This window comes from Triticum urartu, chromosome 2A, assembly GCF_056163025.1.
Source record: "Triticum urartu cultivar PI428250 chromosome 2A, HENAU_Tu73, whole genome shotgun sequence".
In the NCBI taxonomy this organism is placed as follows: domain Eukaryota; kingdom Viridiplantae; phylum Streptophyta; class Magnoliopsida; order Poales; family Poaceae; genus Triticum; species Triticum urartu.
In genome coordinates, this window is record NC_141874.1 from 96,175,174 (window position 1) to 96,202,305 (window position 27,132).

Here is a 27,132-nt window from a genome sequence, read left to right on the forward strand (position 1 = left end):
GTTCCTCCGGCAAACGGGAGTTGCATAATCTCATAGTCATAGGAACATGTATAAGTCATGAAGAAAGCAATAGCAACATACTAAACGATCGGGTGCTAAGCTAATGAAATGGGTCATGTCAATCACATCATTCTCCTAATGATGTGATCCCGTTAATCAAATAACAACTCTTTTGTTTATGGTTAGGAAACATAACCATCTTCGATTAACGAGCTAGTCAAGTAGAGGCATACTAGTGACACTTTGTTTGTCTATGTATTCACACAAGTATTATGTTCCCGGTTAATACAATTCTAGCATGAATAATAAACATTTATCATGATATAAGGAAATAAATAATAACTTTATTATTGCCTCTAGGGCATATTTCCTTCATCCTCCCCTTCTTGGACCCTTTGGCCTCCCCAGTTGGGGCGGCCTTCCTTTTCTTGTCTCCCCCACCTGGAGGGGGAGCATCTTCTTCTTCCTCCTCGTCTTCGGGGGAGGAGTGTGCCGCAGAGTTATCGGACGATGAGTCTGATAACACCTGGCGCCAGGAACTCTTTCGGGTTCCCTTGGCCTTCTTGGTCTTCTCCGGCACCTTGTAAGGAGCCAGAGTCAGCATCTCCATCAGGAGAGCGCCCGCAGTATCTTCGGGCAAAGGGGCCGGGCAGTTAATCTGCCCCGACATCTCCACCCAGTCCTGTCAAAAGCATGGAGATTAGACCCCGCACATAATTAAGCTAGGGAAAATAAATGTCCTACGGGATGTATTGAACTCACTGAACGCGCTAGGCGCTTTTCGCTTAGTCCGCGGTCCTCGGCGAGAGAAGGAGGGACCTCGGCGCCCTTGAACAGCACCTTCCAAACGTCCTTGTGTGTCGTATCAAAGAGCTCGCTCAGAGTCTGGTGCCGGGCCGGGCCGGGTCGAACTCCCACAAGGTAAAATCCCATTGTTGACACAGGAGGATCCGGCGGATGAGCATAACTTGGACTATGTTGACAAGCTTGAGCTTCTTGCTCGCCATACTCCGGATACATTTCTGGAGTCCATCCAGCTCCACCGACAAACCCCACGGCAAGCCCTTCTCTTTCCAGGAAGTGAGCCGTGTAGGGAATCCGGATCGAAACTCGGGGGCTGCCACCCATTTGGCGTCGCACGGCTCGGTGATGTAGAACCACGCCGATTGTCATCCCTTTATTGTCTCCGCGAAGGAGCCTTCGAGCCATATAACGTTGGGCATCTTGCCCACCATGGCTCCGCCGCATTCTGCTTGTTGGCCTCGTACCACCTTCGGCTTGATATTGAAGGTCTTTAACCACAGGCCGAAGTGGGGCCGGATGTGGAGGAAAGCCTCACACACGACGATGAACGCCGAAATGTTGAGGATGAAGTTCGGGGCCAGATCATGAAAGTCCAGCCCATAGTAGAACATGAGACCACGGACGAATGGATGGAGGGGAAACCCTAGTCCGGGAGGAAGTGGTGAAGGAAAACTACCCTCTCGTGAGGTTCCGGGATAGGGATGATCTGCCCCACAGCGGGAAGCCAATGCGCAATGTTCGCGGCTAAGTATCCGGCTCCGCGCAGCTTCTTGATGTCTCCCTCCGTGACGGAGGAGACCATCCACCTGCCTTCCGCTCCGGACATGGTTGGAGAAGGTTGAGGTGGGAAGTGTGGACTTGGGCGCTAGAGCTCGAGTGTGCGAAAACAGATGAGCAAATGAGGAAGAAGGCGTGGATAGAAAGGTGAATCCTTATCCCTTTATATGGGCGGACGAAACTAAGCGTTCCCACTTGCCTGGTAAACTCGCTTATCCCCCAAGCGCCGTAATTGATGGCGTGGTTGGGTTACCCACACCCATATTGATGAGAATCCCGTAATAAGGGGACACGATCTCTGCTTTGACAAGACGTGTCGAAAAACTGCCTCGCGTTATGTGCGGGGCTGGTTAAAGGGAACGGTTCGAATAATCACCGGGCCATGACATAACGTCATACTGTCAAGACAAGTCAGCAAATTAGAATTGCGAAAATATTATTCTCTCTATGGTGGTATGTGGAACTTATTTTGCAGGGGCGGACACTATCCTCGTTTTCAAGTTCTTCTGTGATGTATTCGGAGAAGGAACCCGCCTTGCAATGCCGAAGACAATACTGCGTGCCGGACTCATCGTCATTAAAGTCTGGTTCAGGGGCTACTGAGGGAGTCCTGGATTAGGGGGTCTCCGGACAGCCGGACTATCTCCATTGGCCGGACTGTTGGACTATGAAGATACAAAATTGAAGACTTCGTCTCGTGTCCGGATAGGACTCTACTTGGCGTGGAAGGCAAGCTAGGCAATACGGATATGGATATCTCCTCCTTTGTAACCGACCTTGTGTAACCCTAACCCTCTCCGGTGTCTATATAAACCGAAGGGTTTTAATCCGTAGGACAACAACCATAACATACAATCATACCATAGGCTAGCTTCTAGGGTTTAGCCTCTCCGATCTCGTGGTAGATCTACTCTTGTACTAGCCATATCATCAATATTAATCAAGCAGGACGTAGGGTTTTACCTCCATCAAGAGGGCCCGAACCTGGGTAAAACACTGTGTCCCCTGCCTTCTGTTACCATCCGGTCTAGACGCACAGTTCGGGACCCCCTACTCGAGATCCGCCGATTTTGACACCGACAGGTACCATTGTACTCACTAGTGCCTTAGTGATCATGCGAAGACCCCGCAGAGCAGGATTAGGGGTGTTATCTCCTAAGAGAGCCCCGAACCTGGGTAAAGTGCGTCGGCGTTCGTGTCTATGCCTTATCCCGCTTTCAGGCACCGACGACGTTCTACTCGCTCCCACCACGATAAGCCATCCATTGGCATATGTCGCACCCAACCCCCGACAGCTAGATGATGACGACCTTGATTTTCTCAAGTTGGACTACCTTTCTTGATTGCGTTGGCTCGGTGAAGGCTAGTAGATTGCTCCCCGATACTCCACTATGGGTGAACCACTTTTTAGCGCATCTTCACATGTCCATTGTCACCAAATGGACGACAAGCTTCAAGAATGCGATTCTTCGTGATGCTCCACTTAAACTTGCACACCGCAACCTTGAATCAAATATTCTCTCTTCATAAAGACGATGTCTTAATGGTAAACATGAATGTTCACACAATCTTCTTCAAAACATACTTGTAATAAGCTCAACTCTCACATGACCAATCTTTTGAATAACTCCTTGAATAGCATCTTGGTCAACACATACCCTTAGTTATATAATCATACTAACAAGTGCCCGTCTCATCCTCAATTCACTATAAATGCCTGAACTGCAAATTGAAATCAAACCTGTTACATTCCGTCTTTGCAATAACCCTCATTGTCCTCAATCAAACACACGAACGGAACTGACCCATTCCGATAGAATGTACCATGACACTACATTCCTCAACCAAACACACCCTTAATTTTTCGACCAAACACACCCTACACACACGACAATAGTCGATGGTGTATTCACAATCTCTCTGCCCGTAGCATGTTTTCGCCACATGTTTTGTTTATCTCTTCGATGACCAAAAAGATTAGCGGCATGTAATTGCACAATGGTTGCATATATTCTTGTTTTGATTTGAAGGGAAATTCCTGCCAAAACAGATTTGCAGAACTTCAGAATTCCTTCTTTTGAAGGGGTGCGTTGACCTGAGAGCGGCACGCTTCCTTCTTTCCGAAGCCAGAGCCCGTCCGCAACGGAGGGACCGAACCCAACCCAACCCAACCAGCCCCAAACGCACCACCACCCTCCCTAATTAAAACCGTCGCTCTCTCCCTTCGTCTCCATCTCTCTCCCCTCCTTCCCCCCTCCCTCAAACCCTCAGCTCGCCCGCGAGCGCGAGGTCAGCTCTGAAACTGGAGGCGAGGCCCGCCTCGTGCCGGAAAGATCGAACGCGCGTCCCCCTCCGCCGCTCCCCACCCTCCCCGCCCCTCGGTCGGCGGCGGCGGCGCCGGGTCGTCCCCTCCGGGCGGCGCAGATCCCCAAAACCCTAAGCCCTGGCGCGGTAGGGTTTGTGGCCCGCGCGTCCTCCGAGCGGGGCTGGGGCCGCCATGGCGCCCATCAACAGCTCCAACATGGAGATGCACTCGCAGAAGCTCTTCGAGCCCGACCTACGTACGCCCCCGCGTTCCCCTCCGCACATGCCCTGTTTATTCGTCTTTTTTTTGTATGCGCCGCCGCGTCAATTTTGCAGCCGTCCTTGCGCGACGCGCTCGCGATTTCGCTAGGGGGCGGCGGATCGTATGTAGTTTACCCGCCCATTGTTTCCTCGCAACCTTTTCGTTTGTTTGCAGTTGGACTGTCGCTCTTGCAGTCCTGTTTACCTTACTGAATCTCCGCATTCCCCTTCTGATTTATTAAGTCTGTATCTTTTTTATACGGTGTGGATTAATTAGAGGTATATTGCTCCCCAATGTACAATTTTGCAGTGTCAGGTTTCCGCTGCCTGGAACCGAATGAAGCTGTTCCATTTTTTTCGTAATTAATCAAGCATATAGTTCTCGATCCTAGAATTTTGTCAAATGGCCTGCTCTCCAGTTTCCTGTCGAAATTCACCATAAAGGAGTAAAGGACACTTTTTGTTCAATCCCAAGTTGCAAATTTTGAAAGCCATAATACTTTCTCTGGAGTTGCTGACTCTTTTGGCTCAATGGTCCGCTGACTAATCATCCGTTTGACTGTTCTGCAGCTGTGCAAGTCCGGCTGCAGCTTGTGATGGAAGTTCGGGACAGCCTGGAGATGACACATACTCCGGATTACCTCAACTTCCTTCGATGCTACTTCAGGGCCTTCTCAGCCATCCTGAGCACCTACACCTCACCACAGGCCACCGAAAACGCTGAGCACAAGCTGCGCAATGTGGTGATCGAGATCCTCAACCGGCTTCCGCACAGTGAGGTGCTGCGACCCTTTGTGCAGGATCTTCTCAAGCTCTCTCTCCGCGTGCTGACACAGGACAATGAGGACAATGCCCTTCTTGCCATTCGAATCGTATTCGACCTTCTCCGCAACTTCCGCCCTACTGTTGAGGCGGAGGTCCAGCCATTTCTTGATTTTGTTGTTGCAATATACCGCAACTTCAAATTTACCGTCAAGCATTTCTTCGATAACCCCAATGCCAGTGCCAATGTCGTTCCTCCCGTGTCCAATCAGCATTTGGACCCCACTGCCGATGGCCCAGGCATGTTGGCAGTGCCAAGTGGTGGACAACTCAATCCAAGCGCACAGTCTTTCAAGATAGTTACCGAGAGCCCTCTTGTGGTGATGTTCCTCTTTCAGTTGTATGCTAAGCTGGTGCAGACAAATATCCCGTTCTTATTGCCACTCATGGTGGAAGCAATTGCTGAGAACGGGCCAGACAAGGTGCCGCCTCACCTGAAGACGCCCTTTGTTGAGTTAAAGGGTGCACAAGTCAAGGTAGGGCTTAGTTCACTATACTTCTGTTGCCTTGCCTGCGGAGTTCTTAACTGATTGATGGTTTGTGCTGCAGACATTGTCGTTCCTGACGTACCTGCTAAAAAGCAACGCAGATTATATAAAGCCATATGAGAACAGTATATGCAGCAGTATTGTGAAATTGCTTGTTACATGCCCCGCAGACTCAGTCTCCATAAGAAAGGTTACTATGCTTTGCAAACTCCCTTAGTTAGGTGCTGAATCATGCATTATTTTAAAACACTTCCATTTATGTAATTCCAGGAGCTGCTAGTTGGGCTGAAGCAAGTTCTCAACACTGAATACAGGCGTGGGCTGTTTCCCTTGATTGACACACTTCTTGATGAAAGGTACATAAACCATTTCACTTCTTGAATGCTCACTACCATATTTTGTTCCATGATTTTTAAATGCGGAGGCAAGATGGTTTACCATGCGGTGTGCTAGCTAGCTATTGATCTGATGTCATAACTCATGACCACCTGTTTCTTTCGCTGTTTCCTTTCGAAGTTACTTTTAGAGGGCTGAATATTTCTAGATATAGTCCAAATAAACAAGGTCACATAAACTCCTTTTCATTGAAGACAAGGATAATTCAAAGCAGTTGGAAACTAAGGAATTATAAAAAATCATCCCTCCCCTTGATTTGGATTGGTTTGAACTCCTCAATTTTAGTTTGTAGACAATCGCTGTAAAACTGTAAGCAGAGCAATACCATATCCACTGAGCTGTCAATGAGTCACTACGTGTTACGCTGACCTTATCCTTCTTTTCTTACGGTTGCTGTGTTATAACTCAACTGGGTACATGGTAATCTTATGCCATTTATGCCCTGTTATGGATATTGGAGCACTTGATTGCTTGCTTTTTTGCATGTCATGCTTTATTCTTAGTTTCAGACAAGTTTTAACTCTTGATTGCTTGTCTTCCAGGGTTTTGGTTGGCACAGGGCGAGTTTGTATCGAGACATTAAGGCCGCTTGCTTATACCCTTCTTGCAGAGTTGGTGCATTATGTTCGAGGAGACCTTTCCCTTCCGCTGGTTGATCTTATTCTTTAACTCTAGCATGTCAATCTTGTTATGTTAAAATATTTATTTTATTTCACAAGATCACAAATTTGGCACTGCTCAGTCAGAGGGTATGTCCGGCTTATGTCCAAAACATGCGTTACCTACTTTTTGGGTATGACCTAATTTTTGGTCATTGTTTGGATGCTTACCAATATTTTGACATGCCTTGCTCCTTTGCCTATTTTAGTTTATTTTTCTTGCCGAAATTGGCCAAATCATGGGCATGAGAAACCATGGCCAAAATTTTGGCCAGGTAGAATTTGGTTTGGTAGACTTGGGCTTAAAATCAAACACACCCATAATTTCTGCAGTTCCATAGATTTTAGAGGGAGAACTACTATCTTATTTGCTCATTGTAAACACCATCAATATAAAGGCTTAGGCAGCTAGTTGTTTGATTGATTAGGTGCTTTGTCAGATGTTTCTTTTGCTAGCTATAACACAGATACTGTAATTTTCCTTATTCAGCAAAGATTATGCAAGTATCTACGAGAGCAGACTTTTGCTTTGTTCTACTATATTCATGACCGAGTTTTGGGGATGTTTATACTAAAGCAGTAACTTCACTTTTGTGCAGTTGTCACGGATCATCTATTTGTTCTCTCGGAATATGCATGATTCTTCGTTAACTCTCGTAATTCATACGACGTCTGCCCGCCTAATGCTTAATCTGGTATGCTTACTATTCTTCCTTTCTTTAGTACAAAAAATGGCATTTACCAAGGATTTCAAATCATATTGGCTGCTGGAGGCAGGCGTCAGTGGGCTTAATCAGGCCAGCTGGACTTAGGTGGGTGTTTGGAAGGAGTGGAAAGGAGGGGATAAGAGGGGGATAGGGGAGGAAGCGAGTGAAGTCACTGCCACCGTCACATCCGTTCCACGATAGCAGATCTTTAAAAAAAATCCTTGAACATAGACCTTTAACTTGAGCTCGATCTCGATCTCGATCATGGCTTTACTGGCCTATGATGATGATGATGTCAGGATACGATGGTTGCCTGCCAACGATCATCTCTATCATCGAGTCTCCTCTCTACATATGGTTCTGTGTTCTGTGGCGGTGGCCTGCTGGGAGGGAAAATGCATACGTAAAAAATCAAGAGCTATCCCTAACATCGCCAGATGGTCCAAGCAATCACTCCTGTTACATTTTTGTGTTATTTCTTTTCCCATTCCTTTTTCTTTCTCTCTTCTCTTCTCCAAATATGCTTATCCTATATTATGTACCTTACATTTTACATTAGGTAACCTTGGATGCTATGTCTCCTAACTTCCTACCAAAATGGTATATTTATTAAATAAAGTACTTGGTATCATTTACTCTCGTCGAAGATGACCCTATGCACTTAGTTGTCCTGGTGCCCTGGGGTCGCCGTGATTTTCCAGAGTACCGAGATAATTCTAGTGATTTGTATATTACTTTTGTTGTTGAGTTTTTCCTTCTGTAATTCAATATTCATGCATAACCATAAAGCTAAACAGTAGTTTTAGTGAAAATAGCGTTTGTAAACCGCTAATTTTTCTGGTACCATTCTAGGTCGAGCCCATATATGAAAAAGGTGTTGACCAGCAAAGCATGGATGAAGCACGAGTATTGTTGGTAAGAATTGTTTGTTCATAATGTACACATGAAAGATTACTTTTTCCTTAAAAAATACTCCTGATTGGCCAATTACCAGGGGCGCATATTGGATGCATTTGTTGGGAAATTTAGGACACTGAAGCGCACGATTCCTCAGGTATATGGGAACTTCAGAATCTTTCTTCAATCCATTGGCACATTATACACACATGGCCACATTGGTTAGATATTGCAATAATTCAAACTGCAGAACTACAGTACACAGCTATAAAGCATAGGCAATATTTTCTAATGCTTCTATGTTCCAAAACAATGTGGCAGTTCTGCTCAGCTGAATTCCTGCAGGGTCTGTATGGAATGGAGTACGAGCTAGCTGTGTGAATTTCTAATGCAAATGTGTGTAGGATTGCGTTGGTAGTCTTGGTCCCTCTAATTTTTTGGTATGCAATTTTTGTTCCATCCCATATCAACTGTCGCTCAAACGAATGTATCTAGCACTGAAATATGGGACGGCGGTTGTATAAGTATACAACTATATACACAACAGAAGATTCATATTATCAGTCTTTCAGTCTTATTCTAGCAGAAATCTACTATCCATTTGGAATTTCCAAGGCCAAAGCGCAGGCCTTGGTGTTTGCAGTAAAGTAGCTATCATAAGATCTCCCCCAACTATCCTTATGCCTTCCCCTGCTAGTTACCGGCATGATATATTCTCCCTGCCGTCATTGCCTATCCACACGATACGTTTCTGTTTGGCGGCATGCTTTACTTTGCCTGTTAAATATCCACAAAAGCAGGTGATGAGGTAGGAAAATCATGGGGAATAATGTTGTTAGTACTCCTAATTGTTAAGGCCCAATCATCAACTGTAGGGTTGACCTAAGGGCTCTGCTCACTCTGGCTAAGATAAGGTTTCTTTTAAGTGTCATGTAGCTTTTTGTGATTGGCTGGGTGCCCTGTCTCTTTTGTATCTACATGTTTTACATATTTCCATCTTGTCCTGCAACAGAACATATCAGTTCTTAAGATTTCTATTATGAACAACAATGAAAGGAAGCTATCATTTACTTCAATTTCAGCTTCTTTATACATGAGAACTGAAAATGTAATGGTAGATTCATGTTGTGCTTACTAATATGTGTATCTCATGATCTACTTTTGAGCCATAGTACATAAATTGGCTTTCAAGCACCCATTATTACTGCGTCATTTCCATTTAGTGTTTTATATTATGTTACCTTACTCTTGTTCTCTGTAGTTGCTTGAAGAAGTTGAGGAAGGGAAGGAACGTCCAAATTTGAGAATGAAGCTCGAAGTCCCATTGCAGGTGTGTTTTATGTGATGCAGCTGAATCTGATAAACCAAGCACCATGAAACATAATTAGGGATCCATGCCTAAATCTGATACAGCTGCTGCTTTTTTGTTGTTGTTTATTAAACCATTTTGACATCTATTGCAGACTGTGTTGAATTTGCAACCACCCTTGGAATATACGAAGGAGGTTAATGATTACAAAAGTCTGATAAGGACACTCGTAATGGGTATGCATTTTGATATACAGTATTCACACAATTCAAAGTTTTTAAGCGATGATATGCATCTTGTGGCTACACGTCTGAACTATGAATTTTCATATTGAACACACCAGGAATGAAGACAATAATTTGGAGTATAACCCATGCTCATTGGCCACGCCCACAGGTATTATGGACTTTCTGAATTGCTAAATACTCCCTCCGTCCCAAAATGTAAGAAGTGTCAAAAATGGTCTTTACATTTTGGGACGGAGGGAGTAGTAAATTTGTCCGCTTGTCACTTTCTTTTTGCTCTAGTCCTTAAGTTCTTATATCCTATCATGTGTTGTGCAGCAACAGAATCAGCAATCTGCTAATTTGTCAGTTCAACCCTTCAGGGGACTGCGGGAGGATGAGGTACATCACTCTGTCCGAGCCTTTTCTCCTCTTGGTTTGATTCGAGTTTTTGTAATAAATCTTGACCATCTATTCTAGGTGCGGAAGACTTCAGGTGTTCTAAAATCTGGTGTTCACTGTTTAGCTCTATTTAAGGAGAAAGATGAGGAGAGGGACATACTACAATGTTTTTCACAAATGCTAGCTATAATGGAAGCTCGTGATATCATGGATATGTTTTCCTTCTGCATGCCGGATCTCTTTGATTGCATGATAACCAACAACCAGCTTTTACACATATTTTCTTCCCTTCTGCAAGCTCCAAAGGTTCTTCGGCCCTTCACAGATGTATTGATTAATTTCCTTGTTAGCTCAAAGCTTGATGCTCTGAAACAACCAGATTCACCTGCAGCAAAGCTTGTCTTGCAACTCTTCCGCTTCTTGTTTATTGCTGCCGCAAAGGCTCCAGAAAGCTGCGAACGCACTCTTCAGCCACATGTGCCAGTAATAATGGAAGTTTGCATGAAGAGTGCCACTGAAGTTGAGAAACCTCTTGGTTACATGCACCTTCTCCGTAGCATGTTCCGTGCATTGAACAGTGCTAAATTTGATTCATTGATGCGTGATCTTATTCCATCTCTTCAACCTTGCCTCAATTTGTTACTCTCGATGCTTGATGGGCCAACAACTGCAGATATGCGGGACTTGATTCTGGAGCTTTGCCTGATATTACCTGCCCGTTTGAGTTCGTTGCTACCTCACATTCCTCGTTTGATGAAACCTCTTGTTCTTGCTCTGAAAGGGAATGATGATCTTGTGAGCTTAGCTCTTTGTACACTTGAATTTTGGATTGATAGCCTAAATCCTGATTTTCTGGAACCTAGCATGGCCAGTTTAATGTCTGAGGTCATTCTTGCTTTATGGTCTCACTTAAGGCCCCTTCCCTACAAATGGGGTACAAAGTCCTTGGAACTTTTAGGTAAGCTAGGCGGTCGAAACAGGCGATTTCTGAAGGAGCCCTTAGCACTTGAATGCAAAGAAAATCCGGAACATGGACTTCGTTTAGTTCTGACTTTTGAGCCTGCAACACCATTTTTAGTTCCTCTGGACAGATGCATACATTTTGCTGTTGGTGCTGTTATGCAAGGTAATGGTATGGAAGCTTTCTACAGGAAACAGGCCCTTCAGTTTATTCGAGTATGCTTGAACTCTTTGTTAAATTTGAGGGAAAATGTACCTGCGGAGGGTGTGAGCTCTGGCGTTCTTGGGCATCTGCTCATTTCTTCATTAGATCCCTCAAGGCGTCGCAACGATGCTTCAGATATGAAGGTTGGTATACTATTTAAGACTTCCGTCAAGACATCCTGTGTATACTATTGAGCACTAGCATTAAATATTATTATGTACCCCCCCCTTTCTCCTTTTGATGTCCTTTAGAATGCATGAGTCTACATCTTAAAATTCTGACCCTAAGATGCACACTAGTATTTGGATCTACCATATGCCAATATTGTTGTGACACGTGTCATAAATGATACCCTCAATCATTATATTAAGGACTGGATCAGTATCGAGCACAAGTTAAAGAGAATGGGTTGAAGTGTTGTTTAATCAGACCTTTTTTCTCTTATGGAATATGATATCCTTATTTGTACATTCCCCATGGTTACCTGTTACCAAAGTTGCTAAAATGTATAGTCAGGTTTATTTTGACTTGGTGTTCATTTGGAGTTACTTGATATATCTTTGCAGATGATTGTTTGTTTGTGGAACTAACAGTTGGCTTTTATTTACCTGGTAACCTCTTTGTAAATGAAAGCCAATGTGGTACTACTCCCTCCATCCCATATTAATTGTCCCTCAAATGGTTGTATCTAGACGTATTTCTATGCTAGATACATCCGTTTGAGCGACAATTAATATGGGAAGGAGGGACTACTAAACTAAAAGCCACTATTAATAATTATCATTTTGAATTAGTAATTTCTACTAAACTAACCATCTTCAGTCTTTGGCTTATACTGGGCCTTTATCATTGCCAAGTTGGCACACGTGATTTTTGGGTTGCATGCAATATCTGCACTTCTGATTGTAGCTAACTGCAACTAGGTGTTTAATCAGGTGTCGTCACACTTGCAATTCTATGCATACAGATCTTTTAGATTCTTTGCAGATCTGTTGATCAGTTAGCCCTTAAGTTTTAGTGATCCATGTCCAAAGCAAAATGATTTCATAGATTAGTGGTAATTGATTCTGGACTTGGAACCATAGTTTTTTTCTTGGCCTCTGTGTTCTAGCAATCTTATTGTTTCGTACTGATGCTTTCCTTTATTTTATCTGTATTTAGGGAGATTTAGGTGTCAAGACAAAGACACAATTATTGGCAGAAAAATCTGTTTTCAAGGTTTTGCTTGTAGCTATCATCGCCGCTAAAGCTGATACCAGTCTTCAAGATGAGAAGGATGACTTTGTTGTTGATATATGCCGGCATTTTGCTATACTTTTCCATGTTGATTCGTCATCCTCCAATCAATCTGGATTTGGGCAGCCTATTGGTTCGTCCCTGTCATCTAGCATCACCATGGGGTCTAGACCAAGAAGCACCACATCATCTAATCTCCGGGAGTTGGACCCTTTAATATTTTTGGATGCATTAGTTGAAGTTCTATCTAGTGAAAACCGTCAACATGCAAAAGCTGCTCTATCTGCTTTGAATACTTTTGCTGAGACACTAATCTTTCTCGCACGGATGAAACACACTGGTGTGCTAAGAGGAGGCCCAAGCACTCCTATGCTCGTTTCTAGTCCATCTTTGAATCCAGTATATTCTCCTCCCCCGAGTGTGCGGGTTGCCGTGTTTGAGGAACTATTGCCCCGTTTATTGCACTGTTGTTATGGTAGCACGTGGCAAGCTCAGATGGGTGGTGTAATAGGCCTTGGAGCATTGGTTGGTAAAGTGTCTGTGGAAACCCTATGTATCTTTCAGGTCAGAGTTGTACGTGGACTTATATATGTTCTTAAGAGGCTTCCAGTGCATGCAAACAAAGAGCAGGAGGAGACAAACCATGTCCTAACACAAGTGTTACGGGTAGTAAACAACGCAGATGAAGCAAACAGTGAACCCCGCAGACAAAGTTTCCAGGGAGTTGTTGAGTTTCTTGCTTTCGAGCTGTTTAACCCCAATGCTTCAATTGTTGTGAGAAAGAATGTGCAGGCATGCTTATCACTGCTTGCAAGTAGGACTGGCAGTGAAGTCTCTGAATTGCTTGAGCCTTTGTATCTACCATTGCTTCAGCCTCTGATTTCACGACCTCTGCGTTCGAAGAACGTTGAGCAACAGGTTTCCTTGGATTCCTAATCTTTTACTCACCCAGACTAAACATTGACAATATCAGTTGATAGATTTCTTTTCTTTTCTTTTTGTCACAGGTGGGTACTGTTACAGCCCTGAACTTCTGTCTAGCACTAAGACCACCTCTTCTGAAGTTGTCGCCTGAGCTCGTCAATTTTTTGCAAGAAGCACTGCAAATTGCGGAGGCTGATGAAACAGTATGGGTCACCAAGCTGATGAATGCCAAAATAGTCATGACATGGAATAAACTAAGAACTGCATGCATTGAACTGCTCTGTACTGCGATGGCTTGGGGAGATCTGAAAGCTCCAATTCACAGTGAATTGCGGGCAAAGATTATCTCAATGTTTTTCAAGTCTCTTACATGTAGGACAACTGAAATTGTCAATGTTGCCAAGGAGGGACTTCGTCAGGTAATGTTTATCTGCACTTATGTTCTGTTATATTGACACTTTGCGATGTAAATTAGAATATTTGCTAATTGCTACCCTTTTGTTTGTTAATCTCTGCTTTACTAATAACTATTTCAACATAAAAAAATGTTTTCCGTGTGTTATGTTCTCACTTGTAATTGCATTTACAGGTTGTTCAGCAACAGAGGATGCCAAAAGATCTTTTACAGAGTAGCTTAAGGCCCATCTTAGTTAACTTAGCACAGACAAGGAGTCTCACCATGCCGTTACTCCAAGGATTGGCCCGTCTGCTTGAATTACTGTCTAATTGGTTCAATGTAACTTTGGGTGCAAAGTTATTGGATCACTTGAAAAAATGGCTGGAGCCAGAGAAGCTTGCCCAGAGTCAAAAATCTTGGAAAACTGGAGATGAACCAAAAATAGCTGCAGGTGACATATTTTGCTATTCATCATGTATTCTATTTCTCTCAAATAGGATATTGTGTGTGGGAAGGGATTACATGCCACTCTACATTTTATAAACCAAGACTTCACTAACTTTGTTAGTTGTGACATATTTTACATGAACCTACTTAGATATAGATGATTATAATCTTCATTAGGAAATATCTGAATCATTTAAAAATAGTGATCTAATGTGAAGCTATCCTTGTATTGTCTGGCAAAATCATGTTGTCCTCATTTCTAACTTTCTTTTGCTTGGTAGTTGTATATGGTCTTACGTAATGTTTTTTCTTTGCTTGGGCAGCTATGATTGAGCTTTTTCACCTTCTCCCCGCGGCGGCGAGCAAGTTCTTGGATGACCTTGTCACCTTGGTAATAGATTTGGAGAGCGCACTTCCTGAAGACCAATTTTATAGTGAAATCAACAGCCCTTACCGTGCTCCACTCTCCAAGTTTTTGAACCGCTATGCTGTGGAGGCTGTGGACTATTTTCTTGCTCGGTTAAGTCATCAAAAGTATTTCAGAAGGTAGACACTTTACCAGATCATGCGTTTATCGATGATGTATGAATAGTACTACTTTGTGCAATAATGGGAAGCTTCAAAAGCACAGTTTAGTACTGCATGCAGTTTGTGGTTATATGCTACTCCCTCCGTCCCATAATATAAGATGTTTTTTGACACTACACTAGAGTCAAAAAGGGTCTAACATTATGGGACGGAGGGAGTACTACTCTACTAAACTTGGGTAGATTATAATTAACTTAAAAGACTTTTAGCTGGCTTAATCCAGAAGCGATTTTTTGGGTTATTATGGATTCATTTTTACACGTGTTTTCAAAACTGTACTTTACCACTGTACCTTCATAATCCAGAGGGAATTACTTTAGGCATTCTGCAAGTGCAATGCACATTTTTTGCAACATATCTCTGAAATTAGACACTGACCAGGTGATTGAAATAATAGGTTGGTAAAAAATAGCATCCCCAGAATCATTCTTCCATCAGATTGTCGTTATCTGCTGACATCTTATTTTCCCCTTCAAAGTTATATTGGGAGATATACATATGTGAACAGCCTTTGGTCCTGTGGCGTTATCATCTTTGAAATGCACCTCTTGCTCCTATGGTTAACATAGGGGTAATTATATTTATCACGTCCAAAAATTGATTAATTCTTCCTTTTTGAAAATACAGGTTTATGTACATAATCTGCTCTGATACTGGGGAATTACGGGATGAACTTGCGAAGTCACCTCAAAAGATACTTGCTAGTGCCTTTTCACAGTTTAACTCTCAGACTGAAGCAGGTGCTGCTCAACTACCATCTTCGGGACCTGGTAATCAGTTGTTGTCCTCGGTAAAGGATGAAGGAGCTGGAGCCACAACCAATAGTTTTACTGTCCAATCTTCATCAAACATGGTTATTGGTTCAGATAGTTATTTCAATGGATTAGAACTTATCTCGACCCTTGTGAAATTGATGCCCGAGTGGCTCCGTGACAACAGGGATGTCTTCGACACATTGTTGCTTGCATGGAAATCACCTGCAAGAATTGCTCGCCTGCAGAATGAGCAGGAATTAAGTTTACCCCAGGTAGGTGTTTTATCTTTCCACTTACTCCTGATGCCTTTATACACTGGTCATGTACAACATCTTTGATATTTTGACCGCTGCCTTTCCTGTTTTAACCTTTCTTAATTTTCTGTTTTGTGCATTACTTATATTTCATTTCCTGCATTCTTTGCTTTGCTTGTGTCATCTTTCTGTGTATCAGATCATATTTGGCTATCAAGCTGGACTCTTTTTTCGATTTTTTTTGTTTGTTTTCAGATGTTCGTTACTTCAGTTTTGGCCTCTCTTTTTGCAACATCAATTTATGGCACAAGAAAAAAATTCTGTCGGACTCTAAAGGATTTAATAACGCTTCAAACTTCTGGCAATTTTTGTGCTCCACAGATCCTTCTGAAATGCTACTTTAGTACCCTACCAGTGGCACAGTTTGACAATCCTAACTTCCTAAGCAATTAGTACTATCACATGGATATTTTTTCTGGTTTCTGCATTATCTGAATACTCTGCTGCACTGCGGAAATCCATTTTGGCTCTAGGGAGCACATGCTCCTGCGTGCCAAAAATGGATTTTACAAATGTCTTTATTTTTTTGAAAAAAAGATGTGTTCATTGTCGCGCCCAAATGGTACTCCCTCCGTTTCTTTTTACTCTGCATATAAGGTTTGGTCAAAGTCAAGCTTTGTAAAGTTTGACTAACTTTATATTAAAAAATATAAACATTAACAATATGAAATCAATATTATTAGATGCACCACAAAATGTATTTTCATATTATATAGTTTTAATATTGTAGATGTTCATATATTTTTATATAAATTTGGTCAAACTTTGTGTAGTTTGACTTTGACCAAATCTTATATGCGGAGTAAAAAGAAACGGAGGGAGTACGTGCAAATTTCCAGGGGAAAAACTTAGCATTTTGACCTGTGAAAGAAAAAACAAGTTGAACGCCAAATGTTACACGTATTTTTGTTTTTTTCACCGACGAAGCACTGCTATCCCATGTGGCATGAAAATTGTCAAGCACACTTGCTACACTAATATGAACATCTACAAAAAATTTCAGAATTTTTGAAATTTATTTACTATTTATTTTGATTTTACTGTTCATTAGGGAGCATATGCTCCCCAGAGCCAAAAATCCGCGCACTGAGCTTATTCACTCCGATGCACATACTTCCTCTTGCACTGAGTGCTTATTCACTCCTATGCACATACTTGCTCATAATTGAAGTTTGGTACTTGAGTTCCTGTTGCAAGACAAAATTTACTCTTTTGCAACTTATTAATGCTGTGGTAAATATTCTGAGTTACTTTGATCCCTTAGCATATTGCAGATTTCCACATTCTATCCAGATCTTGTTTTTTTAAATATATTTGCTTTCTGACCAGGTGATGGAAAGCAAACGGCTCATAAAATGCTTCCTGAATTACTTAAGGCACGATCGTACTGAAGTTAGTGCACTCTTTGATATGCTATCAATATTCTTGTACCGAAGCCGAATAGATTATAGCTTTCTGAAGGAATTTTATGTCATAGAGGTAACCCCATTTCTTGTTTCTAATTCGTGCAAGTTGTTCGCTTGTATTTTCTGAGTGCTTACCATTTCTTACACATTTACATGTTGCATTTAGGTTGCTGAAGGATATGCTCCAAATTTGAAGAAAACTATTCTGACTCACTTTCTGAACATATTCCAACTAAAACAGTATGGGCAAGATCATTTGGTTGTTGCTATGCAGATACTCATTCTTCCAATGCTAGCTCATTCTTTCCAAAACGGACAAAGTTGGGAAGTTGTTGATCCTTCTATAGTTAAAATTATTGTTGACAAGCTTCTTGATCCTCCGGAAGAGGTGAACTATAGTCCACTCCTTAACACATGCCTGGTCTTTTTCTCTTCATGAGGGTAATGGGATTTTTTTTCATGTGTCTAGGTCAGTGCTGAATATGACGAGCCTTTAAGAATAGAACTCCTTCAGCTTGCCACATTACTTCTGAAGTATCTTCAGAATGACCTTGTTCACCATCGAAAGGAACTCATAAAGTTTGGCTGGAACCATCTTAAACGTGAAGACAATTCCAGCAAACAGTGGGCCTTTGTGAACGTGTGCCATTTCTTAGAGGCATATCAAGCCCCCGAAAAGATAATTCTACAGGTAGGTTAACATAAATTTCTCCTGTAACAACTGTGCATTGTTACCAGCTTATCCAGCAAGCCAGTCTGACCTGTTATATTGCCCAGGTTTTTATTGCTCTATTACGGACATGCCAACCAGAAAATAAGTTGCTAGTGAAGCAAGCTCTTGATATCCTTATGCCTGCTCTGCCTAGAAGACTCCCTCCTGGGGATACTCGCATGCCAATATGGATCAGATACACGAAGAAAATCCTTGTGGAGGAAGGCCATTCTATTCCCAACATGATTCACATATTCCAGCTAATTGTTCGCCATGCAGAACTGTTCTATAGTTGCAGAGCACATTTTGTTCCCCAGATGGTTAACTCTCTTAGTCGTCTTGGATTACCATACAACACAACTGCTGAAAACCGACGTCTTGCAATCGAACTTGCTGGATTGGTAGTGGCGTGGGAGAGACAGAGGCAGAGTGAAATGAAAGTTGTGCAGGAAAGTGAGAGCCAGAATCAGATTGTTGATATGCTTAGCCCTACTGTTATTGGTGGTGATCCAAAACGCTCTTCAGATGTTCCCATGTTTGCTGATGATCTGAGTAAGAGGGTAAAGGTTGAGCCAGGCTTACAACCTCTTCCTGTGATGTCACCTGGTGGGGCATCCATACCTAATATTGAAACACCAGGATCTTCTGGGCAACCGGATGAGGAATATAAACCCAATGCTGCAATGGAAGAGATGATTATTACTTTCCTTATAAGGGTGATTATCTTTTTTAGTTTTACACCTTTTGTTTTAAATAACACACTGCATCAGTACATTGCGTGCGTTAAAATAATATTTTTCTTTCAAAATACGTGCATGTTTCTAAGGTATACCTCTTGTTTTGTGGTGTTGTATACTTGCGGCATATATCACAACTTGATAACCTGTGCTTTCTCCCCTTAAGGGGACCTGTGGATTAGCTGGCTCATTGCTCTTTTGTCATATAGCACTCTCCTAAACAATCAGCATGTCCACGTCGCGTTTTATATTTGGTTTGAAGTAGTGGATACTCATATAAATTCATTGATTTGGAGAATAGGTGTCACTGGTGATTGAACCCAAGGAAAAAGAATCTAGTTCAATGTACAAGCAAGCTCTTGATTTGCTTACACAAGCTTTGGAAGTCTGGCCCAATGCCAATGTTAAATTCAATTATCTCGAGAAGCTGCTTGGGAATCTGACACCCTCCCAGTCAAAGGACCCTGCAACGGCGCTTGCACAGGGTCTTGATGTTATGAACAAAGTCTTGGAAAAACAACCCCGCCTCTTCATTCGGAATAACATCAATCATATTTCTCAAGTAAGCTACTCCAGAATTATCTCTCCTCTCTTGACAAGGTCTTCCTTAGATTCCTATTTTTGAGGGGGTCTACACAGATGTTTCTAATCTTTGATATGTTCTGTGAATTCTTGTGCTTAGATACTGGAACCTTGCTTCAATAACAAAATGCTGGATGCTGGAAAGTCCCTTTGTTCCTTGCTAAAGATGGTATTCAGCGCTTTTCCACTTGAAGCGGCTACGACACCGCAGGATATAAAAATGTTGTATCAAAGGGTTCAAGATCTCATTCAGAAGCATCTTGCTGCTGTGACAACTCCACAGATAACACTCGAAGCTAGCAATGCTAACTCTATAATAAGCTTTGCACTGTTCGTCCTCAATGCACTTGCAGAAGTACAAAAGAATTTCATTGATCCATTTATTGTGCTGCTTCTTCGTGTCCTGCAACGTCTTGCACGGGATATGGGATCTTCTGCTGGCAACCATGCCCGACAAGTATGTTGACTTAATTTTGTTATGTTTTTTAACTTACCTTAAATATGCTAACATATTTTGGTGCAAGCAATCTGCATTTTTGATCTCTTATCCGTGGATCTCACTTATCTTTTACTTGTATGGCTGTAGCAAACCTTATTATTGATTAATTATATTTGGTGAACTGAATAAACAGTGACATCAATCAAGATAACTTATCCAGGGTGAAACACAGGTCACTTTAAATTTGTTGTCCAGCAAACTTTGTCGCATCGTGTACCCACGTACTACCTCCGTCCGGGTTTATTGCCCCCCTTAGTATTTTGTGCCCAATTTTGACCGTAGATTTGACTAACACAAACAAAATATACGTTGTATGTCACAAAGTGTACGTTGTATGTCACAAAGTTTGACCCAAAAATACAAGGGGGGGTAAGAAACCCAGGCGGAGCTTAGTACATGATTGACTAGTTGTCACTCTACCCTTAAATGTCAACGCTATAGTCCGTTTCAGTCTCAGCTTCCACTTTGTCCCTTAGTTTTCTTTTGGTTATTTTTTTCCTATGAGCTACAACTTTTTACGTCAGAATTAGAATTAGGATTACCCATTTAATGACCAAACCTGCTATTTGTTATTATTGTTTAACTATGTGGTATGGTTCCTATTCCATGCACAAATTTTCTGATAAGACTCAGTGAACACTTGTTTGATTAACCTTGGCAATTGACATTGCAATACTTTTAGGGACAGAGGCCTGAAATGGATTCAGCAGTTAGCTCGCGCCCTACTGTGGATTCTACTGTCATATGCAACATGAAGACTGTCCTAAAGCTCATAAGTGAGAGGGTGATTGGCTCTTCTGAGTACAGACGAAATATGGGACAAATACTTCAAACACTTCTTTCAGAGAGAGGCACCGATTCCAGTGTTCTTCTATGCATACTAGACATGATAAAAGCTTGGATTGAGGATGACTACAGACTTGTTTCATCAGCTGGCTCTGTTAGTTCTCTTAACCCAAAAGATATAGTAACTTATCTTCAGAAGTTATCAGTGGTTGACAGGAAAAGTTTCTCCTCATCCGCACAAGAAGAATGGGATGCAAAGTATCTGCAGCTTCTTTATTCACTTTGTGGTGATTCTACCAAGTAAGAACATCTCTATGCAGCAAGTTTTTATTAGTAGTTTTTGGTTTCTATTTGATATTTATTTGTTTGTGCAGATATCCATTGGCTTCCAGGCAAGAGTATTTTCATAAGGTTGAGAGACAATACATGCTTGGATTTAGGGCTAAAGATCCAGAAATGAGGAAGCGGTTCTTCAGGCTTTACCATGACTACGTGGGAAAGACGTTATTTGCTAGATTGCAATTTATAATACAGACTCAGGACTGGGAAGCAGTGAGTGATGTTTTCTGGTTGAAGCAAGGCTTGGATCTCATTTTAGCTATATTAGTTGAAAATGAACCAATTTCTCTTGCCTCAAATTCTGCCCGACTTACCCCGCTTACGATAGTGGGTCCAGTTCCAGATCGCATTATCATGCCACAGCAGGTTCCTGATGCTCATGAAAGCTTGGATGGCACTTCCCTGTCATTTGATTCTCTTACGACGAGGCATTCTCAGTTCTTAAATGAAGCAAGCAAGCTTGTGGTAAATACCATTCTAAACTTTCATAGAGGCAGGCTAATCTTGATGGGGCTATGTTTTAATTTAACCCTTTTGCCAGTTTCGCTTGGAAGAAATCTTTGTCTTGAATGTAATCCATGTTAAGAACTAATTCCTTTGTTATCTGTAATTTATGCAGGTGGCAGATGTCATGGCTCCATTGAAAGAACTTGCTTTTGCTGATCCCAATGTTGCGTATCATTTGTGGGTTCTTGTCTTTCCAATTGTTTGGGTTACTTTACAGAAAGATGAACAAGTTGCGCTAGCCAAGCCAATAATTGCACTTCTCTCAAAAGACTACCATAAGAGGCAGCAGGGATGCAGGCCTAATGTAGCCCAAGCACTTCTTGAAGGTCTTCATTTGAGCCACCCTCAACCACGCATGCCGAGCGAGCTTATCAAATATATTGGAAAAACTTGCAATGCCTGGCACACTTCAATCGCATTACTTGAGAGTCACATGCTGCTTATGAATGAGGCTAAATGCTCCGAGTCACTGGCCGAGTTATACAGGCTTCTGAATGAAGATGACATGAGGTATGGATTATGGAAGAGAAGATCAATCACTGCAGAAACTAGAGCTGGGCTATCACTTGTCCAGCATGGATATTGGCAGCAGGCGCAAACCCTCTTTTACCAGGCAATGATCAAAGCAACTCAGGGCACATACAATAATACTGTCCCAAAAGCTGAAATGTGTCTGTGGGAAGAACAGTGGTTGTCTTGTGCAACTCAGTTAGGCCAGTGGGAAGTATTGGCTGATTTTGGAAAAGGTGTGGAGAATTATGAGATTCTTTTGGATTGCCTCTGGAAGGCGCCTGACTGGACATATATGAAGGAGCATGTAATTCCGAAAGCTCAAGTAGAAGAGACACCAAAGTTACGTCTGATTCAAGCATTTTTCACTCTTCATGACAAAGGTACTAATGGTGTTGGAGAAGCTGAGAACCTCGTTAGCAAAGGTGTTGAACTCGCACTAGAACAGTGGTGGCAGTTGCCTGAGATGTCTGTGCAGTCCCGAATGCCTCTGCTGCAGCAGTTTCAGCAGTTGGTTGAAGTGAAAGAATCCTCTAAAATACTTCTTGACATTGCAAATGGGAATAAACCAGCTTCGGGGAACTCCGGTGCCAGTTCAAATCACCAGAATTCATTTGCTGATCTCAAGGATATCCTTGAGACATGGAGACTTAGGACTCCTAATGACTGGGACAATACAACTATTTGGTATGACCTGCTCCAATGGAGGAATGAAATGTACAATTCGGTAATAGATGCGTTCAAGGATTTTGGCCAAACAAATCCTCAACTTCATCATCTTGGTTACCGAGACAAGGCTTGGAATGTGAACAAGCTTGCTCACATCACTCGCAAGCATGGTCTTCCTGATGTTTGTGTTACTATACTTGATAAGATGTATGGGCATGCTACAATGGAAGTCCAGGTGACTGTCTCTACCATTAAAAATTTGTATTACTGCACACTCATCCAATGTCTATTTTACTAGTTTGCGTTCTGATCTGATTGCAGGAAGCATTTGTGAAGATATGCGAACAAGCTAAGGCATACTTAGATATGAAAGGCGAACTAGTCAGTGGTCTTAACTTGATCAATAATACCAATTTGGAATTTTTCCCTGTGAAAAATAAAGCAGAAATATTTCGTCTGAAAGGCGACTTCATGTTGAAAATGAATGACTGCGAGAATGCAAATGTTGCGTATTCAAATGCAATCACCCTTTTTAAGCATTTGCCAAAAGGGTGGATTAGCTGGGGAAATTATTGTGACATGGTATGGCTATGATCCTCTTTGTTAACAATGCCCGTTCAGTTTACAGATTTATTGAGTAATTATGATTGTTTGCCTTTATGCAGATTTTCAAAGAAACACAAGAAGAGGTTTGGCTTGAGTATGCCGCAAGTTGTTTTTTCCAAGGCGTTAAATATGGAGTTTCGAACTCAAGGAGCCATCTAGCTCGAATTCTCTATCTTCTCAGCTTTGATACGCAAAATGAACCAGTCGGAAGGGCTTTAGATAAATATCTTGAGCAGCTGCCCCATTGGGTTTGGCTTTCTTGGATCCCTCAATTGTTGCTATCATTACAGAGAAATGAAGCTCAACACTGCAAATTGGTTTTGCTGAAGATAGCTCAAGTTTATCCACAGGTAAAATCAATGCTTTAACTTTCTTGTTATTGAACTTCTTGGACTAAAAAAATGCATATTCTTGCCTCTGGATGTACACATCTGAAAGTTGTTCATGCAGGCCTTGTATTATTGGCTTCGTACATACTTGATGGAGCGGCGTGATGTTGCAACTAAAACTGAAATGGGAAGAAATATGTTGGCTCAGCAGCGTATGCAACAAGCTATGTTGGCAAACAATGCTGCAAATAACAGCAGTGCGGGTGGTAATTTGACTTCTGACAACCAGGTTCATCAGGCCGCCCAGTCAGGTGGTGCTACAGGTTCTCATGAGGGGGGCAACCTCCAAGGACAAGAGGTGGACAGATCTACGGTTGAAGGTGGTACAAGTACCAGTCATGATCAAGGTCAACAGAGCTCAACAGGTGCAGAGGGTTCACAAAATGCACTAAGACGTAACAATGGACTTGGTTGGGTCACTTCCGCAGCAAGTGCCTTTGATGCTGCAAAGGATATCATGGAAGCTCTTAGGAGCAAGCATACCAATTTAGCCAACGAACTTGAGGTAAGAAATAACAAAGTAGTTTAGTGAGAAGAAGATTATTCATATTGATGTACATATCTCAAAAGCGAGGTAGAGGTGATATATTATTTCTAAATCACCAACTGCTCTATAATTGTAGAGTAAATAGTTTTAGGCTGTTTGCACATTTTTAAGGAAATTTGATAAACAATGGCACCCTTTAAAATCGGCAGAAAGCTGTGATGCTTATGTACAATATAGTTCGTCTATAATGAAGGTTTATAATATAGTGTTATTTCATGCTTGTTTCAGCTTTTACTGTCTGAAATTGGATCAAGATTTGTTACTCTTCCCGAGGAAAGACTTCTTGCTGTGGTTAATGCACTGCTTCATCGCTGCTACAAGTATCCAACTGCAACCACAGGCGAGGTTCCGCAATCTCTCAAGAAGGAGCTTTCTGGTGTGTGCAGGGCTTGCTTTTCACAAGATGCTGTTAACAAACACGTTGATTTTGTCAAGGAGTACAAGCAAGATTTTGAGCGTGACCTTGACCCAGATAGTGCTACTACATTTCCATCAACCCTTGCTGAACTTACTGAGAGATTGAAGCACTGGAAGAATATTCTGCAGAGTAATGTTGAGGACAGATTTCCTGCTGTATTAAAGCTAGAGGAAGAAAGTAAAGTACTTAGGGATTTTCATGTTGTTGACGTAGAACTCCCGGGGCAGTATTTTACAGATCAGGTCGGTCCTTATTCTTTTGAACTATTTCACTCATGATCGGTGTCAGATGAAGATAATGCTCCACATTCTTTTGAAAGTTTTATGCTACCCACCAGTTCTTGACCCGCACTGGTTATTGTTTGTATTATCTCACTTTGCATTTCTTTTGCAGGAGGTTGCGCCTGACCACACTGTCAAGTTGGACAGAGTTGGACCTGATATACCAATTGTCCGGAGACATGGTAGTAGCTTTCGGCGCCTGACACTTATTGGTTCTGATGGTTCGCAGCGCCATTTTATTGTTCAGACATCATTGACTCCGAATGCTCGGAGTGATGAAAGAATGCTGCAGCTTTTCCGTGTGCTAAACAAAATGTTTGACAAACACAAGGAGTCTAGACGTCGCCATCTTGCTATCCATACCCCGATAATTATTCCTGTTTGGTCTCAGGTGAACTAACCCCCTGGTTCTGCCCTATTCTTTACCTGATAATAATCTGTTATCCTGAACTTTTAGGTTCAAGGTATTATGTAATGAACATGTCTTGACATTGCAATTTTTATTATTCAGGTTCGGATGGTAGAGGATGATTTGATGTACAGCACTTTCCTTGAGGTTTATGAAATCAACTGTGCACGGCATAACAGAGAAGCTGATTCACCTATAACAATTTTTAAAGAGCAGCTAAATCAAGCCATCTCAGGGCAGGTTTCTCCTGAACAAGTGGTGGAACTGCGTTTGCAAGCATACAATGAAATTACTAAAAGTATTGTAAATGATAATATCTTCTCCCAGTACATGCACAAGATTCTGCCAACTGGCAACCACCTTTGGACTTTCAAGAAACAGTTTGCAATCCAAGTGGCTCTGTCCTGCTTCATGTCATACATGTTGCAGATTGGTGGCAGGGCTCCTAACAAAATTCTGTTTGCGAAAAATACCGGGAAGATCTTCCAGACTGACTTCCATCCAGGTATTCTTCTTGATGATCATTAATCCTTTTCTTTTTGAGGGTCAATAATCAATCTATGTAAATATGGCATGTGGAACTTGATGATCACTCACATTTGATTTTTTTTTTGCAGCTTATGATCCAAATGGATTGATTGAGTTCAATGAGCTAGTTCCATTTAGGCTGACACGCAACATGCAAGCTTTCTTCTCAAATTTTGGCGTTGAAGGTCTCATCGTTTCTGCCATGTGTTCTGCTGCCCAGTCTGTGGTTTCACCTAAAGTGAGTATTTCCACCCAGCATAGGTGATTCTTTTAGGATATATTCTCTAAGACTAAGATAGATAGGATCTTATCTTGGTACTGATTCTGCTTGAAGATTCATTATAGGGTGCATCTATTTAGTTGTACATGCGCCACATGTTGAAATTGCTGCTATTATGATTTTCAGCAAACCCAACACATATGGCATCATCTGGCTATGTTTTTCCGCGACGAGCTGTTATCTTGGTCATGGAGAAGGCCGCTTGGCATTCCGTCTGTTCCAGTTGCCGCTGGAATGATCAATCCATTGGATTTCCAGCAAAAGGTTATACACAATGTGGATCACGTCATCAACCGTATCAAATCCATATCACCACATTATCTTGCTGATGAGGTATGCAGTTTCTTGCAGTTTCTTGAACATGATGTTTGCGTGGCGCTTGATCTTTGCAGATGACATTTAAGTTGTGCGATCTCTGACCATTTTCTTGGTATTTCAGGAGGAGAGCACAACAGAACCGCCCCAGTCTGTCCAAAGAGGCGTTACAGAACTGGTGGAATCCGCGCTATCTTCGAGGAACCTGTGCATGATGGATCCGACGTGGCACCCGTGGTTCTGAGGGACGCGAATCACATTTTGTAGCCTAATGAGCAACTAGTGTCTCCCTAGTTAATATCTCCTGTGAATATAACCTTATGTAGCAGAACCGGTCCGCTAGCTTGTATCGTGTTAGTGTAGATAAAGGAGGAAGCTGGGGTGCAGCTCTGTTTTCCTGCCGGTATTGACATAGTCTGATTTTGTTGGTTTAGCTGGGCAGCATGAATGAACCAACGGTAACATGTCCAATTTCGAAACCGAGACATGACTCCTAGAGAATGAGATTCAACAAATAATTGTTGTGACTTTTGTCATAATTGTGGCAGACGAATCCTGTCTCTTGGATGTTGCACCATGTATTTTCTTTCTTGAAGACTGCCTTTAAAAACTTGGGCTGTGCTCCCTTCGCCCGCGTTTGATCCTTTCGATTTGAGATGGCTTGTACCCGACCTGGCTGGGCGGTTCATGATGGGTGGACCTAGGGGTTGCACCCGGGGTCACCGTCATTGGGCGG

At 42.2% G+C, this 27,132-nt stretch overlaps 1 protein-coding gene across 1 annotated transcript; it reads left to right on the plus strand.

Annotated features, from left to right (window-relative positions):
* Positions 1–3,799: 3,799 nt before the first annotated feature.
* On the plus strand, positions 3,800–26,970 carry LOC125535994 (uncharacterized). The gene is made up of 36 exons (XM_048699078.2): positions 3,800–4,142; positions 4,717–5,444; positions 5,518–5,646; positions 5,727–5,812; positions 6,395–6,503; positions 7,111–7,206; positions 8,071–8,133; positions 8,213–8,272; positions 9,377–9,445; positions 9,579–9,660; positions 9,768–9,820; positions 9,988–10,050; positions 10,129–11,358; positions 12,377–13,369; positions 13,459–13,794; positions 13,965–14,223; positions 14,543–14,765; positions 15,435–15,834; positions 17,206–17,355; positions 17,449–17,670; positions 17,752–17,973; positions 18,060–18,710; positions 19,033–19,293; positions 19,414–19,770; positions 20,495–20,898; positions 20,973–21,402; positions 21,557–22,858; positions 22,945–23,205; positions 23,289–23,579; positions 23,680–24,123; positions 24,394–24,825; positions 24,977–25,255; positions 25,376–25,778; positions 25,891–26,039; positions 26,208–26,414; positions 26,521–26,970. Exons 1-36 carry the CDS (start codon positions 4,079–4,081, stop codon positions 26,638–26,640), a joined length of 11,628 nt encoding a protein of 3,875 aa, XP_048555035.1. The 5' UTR covers positions 3,800–4,078; the 3' UTR covers positions 26,641–26,970.
* The last annotated feature ends 162 nt before the right edge of the window (positions 26,971–27,132 follow it).

Coding starts and splice junctions, on each gene's coding strand:
- LOC125535994 (XM_048699078.2), top strand. CDS start 4,079: ATGGCGCCCATCAACAGCTCCAACATGGAGATGCACTCGCAGAAGCTC. Junction 5,647..5,726: donor ACTCAGTCTCCATAAGAAAG/GTTACTATGCTT, acceptor ATGTAATTCCAG/GAGCTGCTAGTTGGGCTGAA. Junction 7,207..8,070: donor CCCGCCTAATGCTTAATCTG/GTATGCTTACTA, acceptor GTACCATTCTAG/GTCGAGCCCATATATGAAAA.